The sequence below is a fragment of the Larimichthys crocea genome, chromosome XVI (genome assembly GCF_000972845.2).
Source record: "Larimichthys crocea isolate SSNF chromosome XVI, L_crocea_2.0, whole genome shotgun sequence".
Lineage (NCBI taxonomy): Eukaryota > Metazoa > Chordata > Actinopteri > Sciaenidae > Larimichthys > Larimichthys crocea.
In genome coordinates this window covers 15,498,088-15,511,753 of record NC_040026.1, presented here as the reverse complement: position 1 = coordinate 15,511,753, position 13,666 = coordinate 15,498,088, and the positions used below count along the sequence as shown (strand labels likewise).

Genomic DNA, 13,666 nt, shown 5'->3' with positions numbered 1-13,666 from the left:
AATCACATCATGACTCATCCTCTTGTGCGTAAATTCATTTTGCGCGATTCAAGTGAGGGATCTAATAGAATGACTGACGCCATATTTGTAAAAGTTACAAACTGATTTGTGTGTCTTATGCAAATAACTAACCCCAACACATTAAATTCAAATTCAACCTTAACTGTCATTTCCCGCTGCCTCTGGATCTCTTCACACTGTAATACCACTGGCAGGATGAACTTACAGCTGTTTGTTTTTGTTTTTCAGTGGACCTTCTTGGCTTGCTGAAGTGGCGCTCCAACACCAGCCTCTTGCAGCAGAACCTCCGTCAGCTGATGAAAGTGGAAGGTGGCGAGGTCGTCAAGGTCAGAGGGCGTAAAAATCATCCCGCACTGTGCTGCATTTTGCAACAGTCTGTTGTGTTTTGTTTTGATGCCGAGTCACAAAACCAATGATCTGTTTTTTAATTGTTGCATCCTTGGAAGTGTTCCTCATCCTTTTGCCTGGATACATATTAGCGAAAAACAAAACAAAACAAAGATCTCAACAGCTGGTGACATAAACACAATCCTTTAGTGTTCCTGTTCCTGTACAGCTTCTTGGCAACAATTTCACAAGTGATTTCACTGCCTGTCAGAGCAAACAGGTTGCTGTTTTTTTTTTTTTTATTGTCTCCAGCGAAGCGGAAGCACATAGCACCACACACAGAGTACAGAAGGTGAGGAGATGACCTGCTGTCAGTACTATAGGCAGAGGCCCTTTAAGTGCTCAGCATGGGGAAGATGAATAAATCACTCTCTAGAGAAACCTTTTGCATGGACTGCTAGGGGTGCCTGGCAGTCTGCAGTATCCGAAAGAAATCCTTCACACAGGCAGTTTTGATCACGCCAGATAGATGCGTCAACCACAGCTGGACCAGTTCATTAAACCACAGGGGTGTGATTATTATTATTACCCCCACATTAGCGCTCAATCTCTCCAAAGAGCTCTGAGGCTGCCTGTGTGCAATTAGATAACATTTTCAACTTGATATTTAAGACTAAAATAAATTGTGTTAATAGGGTAGACATTATTATGAGCATATGCTATGTCTTAGATATCATTCGCCTTTTCCCATCTCCCCATGTCATACTGTTTCTGAGTAACCGGGCACTCCTCTCTCGTCTCTGTCATGCAGTCTGATCCGTGCGAGATTGAACGGTACTTTTTAAACGCCACACAGCGCACAGTATGTTTGTTTCTCGTTGAGAACATGATGAACGTCATCCATCCTGAGATGACAGACCAAGCACAGTATCGAGCAATATCTCTGTTTTCTGACACCTTTTACATCTGTTTTCACATTGCCTCCGAATTGGCTGAGTAAATGGAGCATGTTTCCCCAAGAGAAGAAGGGTGTATATAGTTAGTGTTTCTTGAGGTATTGCTGACAGGGAAATTATTACTGTCTTCATAGAACTATGTTGGTCCATGTTAACAGCAGTGAAGGCTGCATTAATGGGTAGCACGTAGCGCTGTCAGAGCAGGAGTTCACTTGCCGTTTGGGGGGTTGTATAGGGTTCAAATTCAACATGGAACTTGACAAGAATTCAGTATTACTGGTTAGAAACTTTCAATCCTGGTCATGAAAAAAGTGTTAAAATTACCATAATGAACTGAAATGTGTCACCCAGCTCTAATCAGATGTGTTTGTTTACTGGTACGTCCTGGCCTCTTGTTTTCTGCTTCCACGCTCTAAAATCTTATAAATATCCCACTCAGGTCCATACATAGTTTGACTTTTATGGTGTATTTTTAGTCATCTTTGTTTTATTGGTGATTTTTAAGGAAAGACTGAGACTTTCCACACCTGTGCCATGTTTGATTGTAAGCCTGCCATAACATGCTGTGCGTCTTGTCATTCTAGTTCCTGCAAGACACTCTGGATGCACTCTTCAACATCATGATGGAGAACTCTGACAGTGACACTTTTGATACTTTGGTGTTTGATGCCTTGGTAAGACGATGACGGCAGAGCGACTCACTGTTTCCTGTCATGAGCTGTAGATCCAACAGTTAACAAACCCCCTTTTTTTTCACCATTTCTAGAGGGATCTGTGAACCATCAAAGTTTCATGGGAATGATGAATAATTATAATAACGATTACTGCAATGACTGTGTGTTTGAGCATCTACGTGCAAGAGAAGAAAAGTGCTAGGGCAAACACACCTAGAGTACACACCTTCTCCCCACAAGAATGTTGAGTGTGTGCCATGGGTACGCCTCAGACTAGAACGCCTCAACAGGGACACCTACCTGCATCTCTGATAAAAACAGTATTTTTATACATATTTTTTGTCGCAAAACAGTTTCTACAGTTAAAGGTAACAGTACGGATTTGAACACTCAAACGCCAAATTCACCATTTTAAGCTCAATTGCCGACTAATTTCCCATGTGCCAGATTATGGAGCCAAAACAATAGGAAAGGTGTCACTGACCAAATACTTGTACGTATATTGTAGCTCACAAACTGTTCCCTAAGAGCTGGGCTCATCATTTACAGAGGGAACCACTGTTGCATCGATTTTTGCATGAATTTGTAGAGGGGGGGTAGCATTTTCATTAATGTCTAACATTAAAAGTCTAATTTTCCTGCAAGATAGAGCACGAAGAAGGCAAAACAAAATCAGCCCGCAGGAATTTAGATTACATAACTTTGACAAGTATTAAATCAAGTATTTGTTGCCAATGAGTTGACAAAGTATCTGGCAGAATCCTATCTAGCATGCCATTGCCTAACTTCATGGTGTGTACATCTACAGCAGTTTTCTCTTTTAGGTGGAAGGAGGTAGAAATTGTGTTGTCGGGTGTCCTAGATAATATGCCGGCTCGAGAATTGAGAGAAAATGGCTTTTTTTTTTGCTCAAATGCAATCTTGTTTAATTTCCCAATCTATTTTTCGCATATTGAGTAAGACAGGCAGCTTTTCCCTGCTCTCTATTATGAGCCATGTAGTTTACATTTTAATGAATATGTCTTTGTTCTCTGACAGGTGTTCATAATTGGGCTTATAGCCGACAGAAAGTTCCAGCACTTTAACCCTGTTCTGGAGACCTACATCCGAAAGCACTTCAGTGCCACACTGGCATATACGTGAGTTAATTACCCTCTGTATTACAAATAGACCAAGGACATTTAATAACAATTTATATTCCATTTCATGATCAGCAGATTCATCACACTCTTTATATTATTCTGTTTGTAGGAAGCTGACCAAAGTACTGAAGAACTATGTGGACAATGCTGAGAAGCTGACGGAACAGCTGCTGAAGGCCATGAAGGCTCTGGAGTACATCTTCAAGTTTATCGTCCGCTCCAGAGTCCTCTTCAACCAGTATGTCCTGACACACATATAATACACACATATTGTGTTTATGTGACAAAGCCAGTGTGTTGTTGACAATGTGGATAAATATATATATCACGACATTATCATATATATTTTTGGGTGTGCTTGGGAATGGTCAGATGCACCTGTAACCACATTTCACTGTGTTGTGGCGTTGAACCATTGTTCATTATGTGGAGCAGGATTTTCCACCTGGGTGTGGTTACTCTTTTGTCTTTATTTACATATGATGTCATCCAACCACCAGCAGTATCTCATAAAGGTGTAAGCAACAGTTTTTAGACAGAGTTAAATACAAGTTTGAAGTCACACATGCTCTTATTGTCCAAACTTTTTGGACACACTATTTTTTTGTTGTTGTGTGTATATATAAAAGTACGTGTATATTGCCTGTTCCTTAGATAATACTTTGGTTTCAGTGTTATTTCATAATTAAAATCAATGTTGTGTGCAGCATTGATTGGTGGTTTTCCAAACTATGCCGCTGCTGTGGAATAAAGTCGTAACGGGTAAAAGTGGATGCTCTTCGGTTGACGTAATTTCTACGGATGTATTTTTAATTCGTTGCAGGGACGTTAAATGGATGATAATGTTGTCGAGCCCATGGAGTGAAGCTGTTGGCGGCTAAGGGGCTGATGTATGATCCTGGTCTAATTGAGTGTGCAGCGTTTGATTGGTTTTCTGTCCGATGTCTAGAGGACGGTCCGCCCTTTACCTCACATATCAGACTACAGCAACGTCATTTGTCGAGTTGTCCATGTTCAGAGAGTACCAAGTGGTTTAATTTGCAGGATAATCTCCAACCTTAAAGCAGGCCTGCTGTCAGTGTTTTGGTTTTGGTCTTTGGTTGGTTCCTGGAATCATTGTTGCTGAGTTCGACTCGGTTTGTTGAAGTCTTTCATGCTGCTCTGAGTAGGAAGTTGGCAAAGCTTCACCAGCACATGTTCAGCTTTTCAATGCTGGTCAGCGAAACATTTCTATGAAATGGCAGAGAGGACACACTCTCTCTCTCTAATCACACACTTCCCCCTGTGACTTGAAACCGGTGTGGCTGTCCGAAGCTCAATCTCCTGTCTCCTTGGTGCTGTAGGTGAGAAGCAGCTTTAAGTAATTGTTGTTGTGGGAGCTATGAGACGGATGCTTCTAATCCCATGATTTCTCTAAGCCCTCAACAGTGACCGTCCCGGACCATGTAATACCCTCAGCCCCGTGAGAGATTGTGGCACCACAAAACCCACCTCTCTGGACGAAAGCCAGTGAAATCTGATGCAGTGGGAGCAATCTAAACATTTCACCTCTCTTTGACCTGCCTGATTTGTATTCCTTTAAATTCGAGTGGTTGTCTCTTTGCAGCGTGCACAATACGGCTCATTTACAGTTAATACCTAGTTTGTGGCGATTTATGGGCTCTGCATTTGCAGTTTTGGGTTGAGGGTTTTGGAGGAAGCCTTGCTTTGTGTTCCTATGCGATTGGGTGAATTGTTTTCCTACAACTGTTCTGTGATGATTGGCTTTTGGTCACCACAGTTGCTGGGCAGTATTTGCTCCACATAGCCAAACCAACAGAAGAAACATTAGTAATACTTCGTCCGAGGAGACAGATTAGAAAGTGAAGTCACTGAACCCTCACATGGCATTTGCTTTTCTGTTCCTTATGTAGTATTCCAGGAGAGTCATTAGCATACATCATTAATTTTTCTGATTTTTCTTTCCACATGACAGAAGGCAGGTGCTTCTGGGTCTTGTCATGTTGTTTTAAATGCTAATCTGGCTGGCAGCAAGAGTGATGTCTGTGGTTCTGATCCAATAATATTTGCATTGATAACACACATGGGCCATTCTGCTGGCTGCTTTTAATGATTTAACAGGGAAAGCATCAAACTCTTGTCATTTCCACCATGGGCGGGGTTGTTTACACAGGGATGAAACAAACAAGAGCCTTGTGATCATCTGCCAGTGTAATTCTCTACTTCATCTCCTCCCAGGCTCTATGAGAACAAAGGAGAGGCCGACTTCATGGAGTCCTTGAGGAACCTTTTCACATCCTTCAATGACATGATGAACAGTAATTCAGAGAACACTGGCATGGTGAAGGTAGGTTGACTATCACACATAGTCCAACTGCACGCTGTCACTCAGACTCCGTGCCAAGAAGTATCTGCCGCTGCGTGAATAGTAAATAACTGCTGCTGTGTGAATAGTAAACAAATCTGCTGTGATTTGACATGCTCTATAATTGGAAATGCATGCGTCTCGTTCCAGTAGGGCTCCTTCTGCTCATCGATGGTCTTAGTGTCTTGTAGTATTCATTTTCTTTACCTGTGTCATGTCTCTGTGTGCAAACTTTCCTGATCTTTACTCTCGTTTGTTCTCTCTGTGATCGTGTTAGGGCTGCACATAAAATGAATATTAGGCACAAAGGACCAACATGTTGGAAATGATGTTTATTTGCTTCTTTGCCGAGAGTTAGATGTGAAGATTGATCGCAATATTATCTCAGCAAGATAAATACGAAGTTACCACTCGTAGCGGTAACATTAGAAGACTTCGATATGTCTATACAGTATAGTAATATAATATAGAATAAGCTGGACTGCTCACTGGGAGTTCATTTGTTTCTTTCTCACAAGGGATAAAGAAAATCTAAAGTCAATGCTGGTGAAGTTGATATATTGTATTTGTTATTTATTTGGTAGGAGGTGTTATTAGTCAAAAGATGTATTGCTGTGTATGTTCACTTTTTTGTGCAGCCCCAACCGTTCAGATTTTTCTTGCCTCTGCACATCATGTATGTTCGTTCAGTGTTTGTTTCTCTTGTCTTGTACTTTCTATATGTGTGTTTGTGTTTTCCCTCTCTCTCTCCGTTTCACTCTGACCTTGACTGTCCTGTGGTCTGGGGCTCCTCTGGCCTTCTGCTCTTTAGCTGCTCCTTAAGGTATTTATTATACTGCCGTTCTCCTTTAAGCGCTCATCATTTTGTTTTCATTTCCCTGTCCTTGACCCCTAACTTAGCAGCTCTAGATTTGAAACAAACATATTTTTTCCTTTTTGCCATTTTGTGCAGATACACTTGTACACTCATGTGCACACACCTATGCTTTTAGAGATAACCTAATCACGGTGTACATGTACCTCGGCACCACCTACAGTAGATCCATGTGCACGCTCAACCATAAGAGAAGCTCAGGAGTCAATTAGGAGTCAGTTGCTGTGTAATTGGGTGAGATATTAGCTTTACTGTCAGTAAATTAAAAACTGATCTTGAGGAACGGGCATGAAAGCGAGGAATCCTAGTTGCTTCCCAAGTCCGCCCTTGTGAAAGCACTGTGACAGGTGGAAGCTAATGAGCAGTCCCATCATAGCTCAAGTCTGAATCCTGATGAACATCTGGACAGACCGAGACACATGCAGGCGAAAACTTATCCAACCAAACACATACACACGCGTGCTTCTGGTGACTGTGAGGCACATTTAGGAGAAGGGGGGCAGGAGGCACAAGTCCACTGAGACTTGAAGTGACACGTCACACAACACATCACAGCACAACAGTTGAAAGTTTAGTTCTCAAAGTAAAAGAGACTTCTTTTTCAAGGGGTAAACAGATTCTAACTGAATCAAGGTGTTGAGTTGTGCATATTAAAGCACTAAGAATATCTGAGCTGAGGCTAGATTAAAGCAGGACTTCATCTGGAGGTCATGAGCACATCCAGATGTTCAGAATTTCTCACATGCACCGTCTCACATTTACTGAAGTCGGTAACAAAGTATTATCTGTCTTAACGACCTCATTTGAACATTGCTAAATGACCTTTCGCACATTTTGAAAAATAAACCTCGCACAAAAACAAAGCAGGTGATGTCCAGTGTGCTACATCTGTATGTCTGATCAACCTGTATGAGACAGACTGGCACTGGCTGCTAATTCGCACAGATGCTGTATAAACGCCTAAACCCACCTTGGCCGGCATTTAGCAGCAGTCAGTTAGAGAGGGAAGTGTCAGCACGGTTAATCATTCCCATTATTAATGGATGGCACTGTAATCAGCCACTGGGTTCTCGCACTTGATGACTTTATTATCGTATCAATGGGCAGATGTATGTACTGTATATATCGAGGTATCATTACAGATAGATGACGAGCCTTAACACCACCTCCTGGACTCAGGTGGACTGTATTATACTCTTCAGTGGCTACACAAGAGTGTAATACAGTATTGAAACCAAACATATTGCTCATAAAAAAAAGTCTTCTTCATGTTTAATTGTTTGTGGCAGGAGGCAACATCTGGACTACTACAACACGTTTGCTACTAAGAGGCACTTTTTTTTTTCATCAGTGAAACAGAAATAGAGACAGAATCAGCTTAATCAAGCTCCAAGACACATCACACTTAACTTCACACCCACCTTACATGTGGAAAATACTGTATTACATAATGTGTGACTGAGAGGCTAAATCTAAATCAATGATTGAGCTAATTAACCAAGAGCTGAAAATAAAACCACTGATGATTTCTTTTTCTTTCTTTTTTTTTGGTTAAGGGTGCTGCACTGAAGTACATTCCCACCATTGTCAACGATGTCAAGCTTGTCTTTGATCCAAAGGAACTAAGGTAATTTTATTTTCATATGATCCATTGCATATTATTATACTGAAGTGTTGTTACAATGACACCTGCTGTGCATAGTTATGATCTGAGGGGAAAGTATTCAATTATAGAGGAAAACGTGTTATCATACAGCTATTTATGTACAGACCTGACTCTGATTTGCATCTTTCTGCGAGTTTCTCAAACAGGCAGGGTGTTGCTGAAAAGCAGCACAGGCGCTCATTAAAGCAAATGCTCAGAAAATGTTTAAACTGGACTTAAACATCCTTTTTTTCTGGGGAATGAAAGGAGAAATCTTAATTGCGTTTGTTTTTTTGGAAAGCCTCTGTTTGAATTTCATCTTTAGATGTATCTCTAACAAGCTGATGGGATGTAAAGACTTCGAAGCACCAATTACCCTTTTGTCTGGCTCTCTCTACCTCTGCCTGTTTTTTTTTTTTTATTCAACAACTCAACATTCAGTGGCTGCACCGTGATTGGCATTGGTTAAACATACCCAGGTTGCCTTGGAAACCCACTGACTGCTCCACTCAAGTGTCCATTTCAGTTAATGTTGTCTACCGTGAATGTCATCCGCTATAGCTTAATGCTTGTCTTAATAATAGATGACTTCTGGAGTATCACATCCTAATGCTACTGTGGTACTGAATTGTCTATTCATAATAATGTTGAACATGAACAGAAAGCTTGATAATCCATCCCTCTAAATGTTATTTTTTCTAGAAGACTGTGAATTTCAAAAGACCTTCAGCCATGGGGCGGTCGGTAGCGTAGTGGTTAACGCGGCCGCCCCATGTGTAGAGGCAACAGTCCTCGCTGCAGCCGGCTCCAGCTCGAGTCCCGTATCGGACGGCCTTTGCTGCGTGTTATTCCCCTCTCTCTGCCCCTTTCCTGTCTATCTTCAGCTGTCCTATCAGTAAAAAAAAAGGCATAAAGGCCAAAAAAATCAAATCAAATCAAAAAAAAAAAAAAAAAGACCTTCAGCCTAACCTTTGTCCAAAACTTGCCTTGTATTTTTCTTGTAGCGTTCTAAGCTTTTTTTTAAGGCCTGAGAGGACATTACATTTGAGACAAATATCTCATGGGTGTGCCCTTGATTTTCTGTCCCATTTGAATGTCTTTAATCTGTTATGCCGGGAGAAGAACGGGGCACAAAAACGAAAGGGAATGGCCTCATTTACGGAGCAAAATATTTACACACGCATGGAAAAAAAAAGCATTTCTGTATTCAGTGAAATACTTTTTAGCTGCAAATGAGTCTTTAATAACACACATTTTGTCCTAAATGTCTCATCATGAAATATGCATCCTGCACACAGACAGTTACATCACTAGGAAGGACAGGAAAATCAGCAGGTCGCTTCTGACCAGGCCACGTCTAGTGTTTGTCGGTAACAACTAAAGGACTATTTTACTAATGATGTAATATATCTTCTGTTGAAAGTCAGGTGAGAGATTGGAACATCTTTCTCTGATCGGTCTAAAATTAACCTCATCATAAGTCAAAAAGGCTCTGTATTTTGGAAAGGCCTTTTGATGATTGAGTCAGTTGTTTTTAGCATCATCTAGTTACTAAAAAAATCTAACAAGACGAGACTAAATACTGACGAGCCCAGTTAATCAAATTTCTGAGTGGAAACCCGGTATACTTTCACAGTGTTTCACCAAATATTTTACCATCTGAAACACTCTTGACACTGGGATCTATTTTTCTGGCAGATCAAAGACTGGCATAAGTTGTGCTACTACATGTGGGTATTTTCCAGACCTTGAAACATGCTTTGCCTGTTCATTTGCAACCACTCAGCGAGGAGCCCCCTTCCATTTCCCACATCTAGCACCTGGGCTGCTGCCTATTTCCACAGCAGATTCTGGGCCACACAGGACTGCCAATCCCTGCCTCTGGCCTCCATTCCACTCCACCACTCTCACAGCCTCGGTGAAGGTTAGGGGAGGGGGGGGGTGTCTTTTGTCAGAGGTGGAAGACTTCCAGTTTTTCGGCTCATCCATTCTGTCTACAGTCTAGCATTTCTCTATTCAGCTCTCAGCGAATAAAGATTCTCACACTCCTCTTTGATTTAATCCAATGACTGATGACTTCTCTGTAAAGAGCGACCAAAGGCACCATATGCAGTGTGTATAAATAAAAGTGTTTGTGTTGAAGCTGGTCAAAAGGTGCAACGAGGTGAGACAAGATAACGAGCACAATGCTACGTGCTCCGCTTTATTTAATGTTGCGAGAAGTTTTTGATTTCCCGCTTTAATTCTGAAAGCTGTGCTCTTTATAAGCCCGTTCACTTAGTCATAAATCACAGAGCTGGCTCTTTCTCCCGCCTGAGCAAAGGTGGCATCAGCTGTTCCTGTTGTTAGCACAAACCTGGTCGAGCGGCTGAGCGGCTGAGCTGGAGGCAACTAAATTGAAGCCTTGGGGGGGGTGCAATGTTTCATCCCCTGCCAGAACCTTTTCTGTCCTCCTTGAGCCTCAGCTCGCCAGCATAACGAGCATGCAGCCTGCTCATTGTGGAGAAAAGTGTCAGCTTTATGTGTGTGTGCACGAGTTTGGATTTCTTTTCTTTTTTTTTCCCACGCTCTGAACTTTGTTCATGCGCGTAGTTTTGATCTCGCCGGGCCTGCGTGTTGTTTGGAAAATGAATCATCAGTTCAGTAATATTTAGTTGAATAGTGTTCTTTGGCATACAAGGCTGTATAGAGCTAGACATCCTTCAGGACAACAGCTTTGTGAAACAGCAAAGCAACCTTTTAAAGTCTCCTGGAGCAGGTGGAGGTGAAGGTCGCGCACACACACCCACACGGGTGTTTTCATTTATTTGGACAGATTAGACACTCAGAACTCAGGACTGTGTGGGTGAACAGACTGTGTCTGATTGACGTTTCTCTTACCTGACTGCCAATTTCATTGAACTTGTTTTGGAAGACTATAATTTTAAGAAAAAGTGGTTGGAGACGTTGTTCTTATTAGCCCGAACAAGGGGTGCACCATCTAAATTGACAAAAATATTCTGAACACAGGGTCTGTTTACTGGAGTTTTCAGCCACATCGGGTATGTTCAGTTGTCATGGAGATGATTCATTTGTTGTCACGTCAACCAAAATGACCAGAATTCTATACGCGAGCTCAGTAATAAACTTTCAAGCTCATGCATCATTTTATATTACTACAGCAATATACAGTATATTGTGAGAAAACCTTCCCATAGATTTGAAAATACAGATGAAAGATGTCTTCTTTTGGTTAAATAAGCAACAGAATACCCGAAAAATTAATGTAATTCATCAAATACAGACATCCTGTAAATCAGTCATCGTTCTTGTCATTGATTTGCAACATCGACCGCTGTCCTCTAATCCAATCAGAGCTAGCAAAATCTATCTCGCAGGCTGTTCTCTCGAGTTCACCATAGGTCAGTTCCTCCGGGTCGGTTGACAAATCGCTATTGTCTCACGCTACGTATTGTTGTATCCTTCAACCCTAGCCAGAATATGTGGTATGAACCTGGGTGTGCAGAACTGTTTTTTTTTAATTGCGTTTTGGTTGATTGCGTGTTATGGGAAGCGGTCAACCGGCCCAAGATGCCTGATCAGTTTGACCTTTTGTCTCCATTGTCCTCCTTCTGTCTCCGCAGCAAGCTGTTCACCGAGTTCATCCTAAAGGTTCCTCTGGGTCGCCTGGTGAAACAGAAGCTAGACTGTCTGATTGACATCGTCCACAGCGATCTCTTTACTCATCACGGTGAGAGCACAAACACACACACACATACACGAACTGTACTCTCAGTTCTTCGGTGCATGTACCTTCACTCACAGTGCAGTAATATAGGCAATCACACACACCAGCTGCCTCCCCAAGGCAGCCCTGTGTGAGCCCAAAGTAAAGGTCATTGCCGAGGCGTATAGTGGAAATCCCTCGTTATTTAAGACAGTTAAGCACCCTGATTGCTAAAATCACCCGTACTCATCTGTATCAGAACATCAGTATTCCCATCGACCCACTCTTTAAATATCAGTCTCTCCTTTCCTCTCTGTCTCTCTCTCTTACTATTTAATCCTTTCTCCTTAAGTGTTTCACTCATTTCTGTGTGTCTCCCTCCCCTTTGCGTGCACCGACAGCACTCCATCACAACATCCCTATTGTATATTTTGGTTACTTTGGTGTTGTAGTATCCTCAAACATGAAGGGCACGGGTGTGGAGATGGTTAATGAGGACCTGCACCTCCAGTCTCTGCAGGCCGAGCTAGCCTGCGGCATCTTGTGGACCGGGCCCTGCTCCAGTGATGTCGAGGGCTCAAGCAGTTTATTGGAGGCAGTGGTCCTCTGAGGCCATGTTAGGTTTGGTCCTGACACACACACGTATACTGTCCCATGGTGGTAAGGCAAAGTTCCTAACCCAATAAATTGGCAACAGTGATTTAATGTGGCTCGCAGCAACAACACATGCCTCCATTGGCTAAGGAAGTGGACAACAAAATTATCCACTTGCACCACTCGTCATCAGCAGATGTTCAGTTCAGCATCGGTGTACGGAAAATGAAATCTGGACCGGGTGTGATGGTGTGTTTGCCCCGATGAATAATGTCTGACATTGAACATAATACAGCGCAAATGTCTCTGCATTCAACTTAATGATCCAGTCTTTTCATACTTTAACAACATAAAATTGTCCGATTTGTGTTTTGGACGCTGTAGTCAGTAACTATTGAATGGCAGCGCTCAGTCCGTGCTCCTCCGGTCATTACTATTGATTGGTCGGTGTGATTGCAGACAGGCGAAGCCTCCCTGACGCTTGTGAATGGCCTGCTGATCAGCAGGGAGGACTTGTTGCTGTGTGGTAGCTATAGCCTATCCCGCTGCTAAATTCTCACCAACAGCTTCACACGCTGGTGCTCTGAACGTCTCCCGTTGTGTCTGAGATGTATGTGTACGGGTTTGAAAACGGCGCAAAACCGGTGATGGAGAGCGGCTAATTGCAGAGTAAAACTGTCTAGTCCACATCGACGTCAAGCTGAGCTCCACTTTGGAGATGTTTTATAACAAATAATGACCACCGCAATGAGAAAACGAGTCAGCCAGGCAGTTTCTAAGGTTGTCTAATCAGCTATAGTAAGTGCTCATGGGACTCATTATTAGATGCATTTTAATCCCCGGGTGGTCTTCTGAAAGGCTTTCTCACCCAGCCAGTGCCAAAGTGAAAATGCACTGGAATGCTTTGAGCTCATCTACCTCGATGCTCCACCCTCAACATGGAGTTTGTTAGCACATGCTCATTATTATGCGTGAATATGTTTACTGATTTAATGAAGGCTGCACAGTGATTAACATATTAACTGTTTCTATGTAAAAGCAGGTCTCAGATTTGTATTTTGCAGTCCCCCCGATTGGCTCCTGTTCAAAGATCACATCCTTTTTCTCCATGGGCTTCATCTATACGTTTTGAAATTGAAACGCTCGTGTGTGTTGAAGGTGATCGGTATGCATACGCAATTCCCCGCTGCAGGTGAAAAAACTTAATGAACTCGGAAAAGAAACAAGTTTTTCATTTATTTTTTTATTTTTTTGGAGGCGACACAATGCTGTGTCACCTTCACTGTTGACGTTATAAAAGGAGAGAGCGGGACAGGTGCATAAATCACTTGCAAATGGGCTCATTGGAAGAGAACAAATATG

At 42.2% G+C, this 13,666-nt stretch overlaps 1 protein-coding gene across 2 annotated transcripts in view; it reads left to right on the top strand.

Moving 5' to 3' along the window:
• Positions 1–13,666, top strand: part of dock1 (dedicator of cytokinesis 1) — a 178,517-nt gene that overhangs the window by 53,529 nt on the left and 111,322 nt on the right. For both annotated transcript variants that reach the window (XM_027289642.1, XM_027289643.1), the window contains exons 19-25: positions 250–347; positions 1,889–1,978; positions 3,017–3,117; positions 3,230–3,358; positions 5,359–5,467; positions 7,916–7,986; positions 11,628–11,734. In XM_027289642.1, the coding sequence (XP_027145443.1) occupies positions 250–347; positions 1,889–1,978; positions 3,017–3,117; positions 3,230–3,358; positions 5,359–5,467; positions 7,916–7,986; positions 11,628–11,734 (705 nt within the window). The remainder of the gene's footprint in view (positions 1–249; positions 348–1,888; positions 1,979–3,016; positions 3,118–3,229; positions 3,359–5,358; positions 5,468–7,915; positions 7,987–11,627; positions 11,735–13,666) is intronic.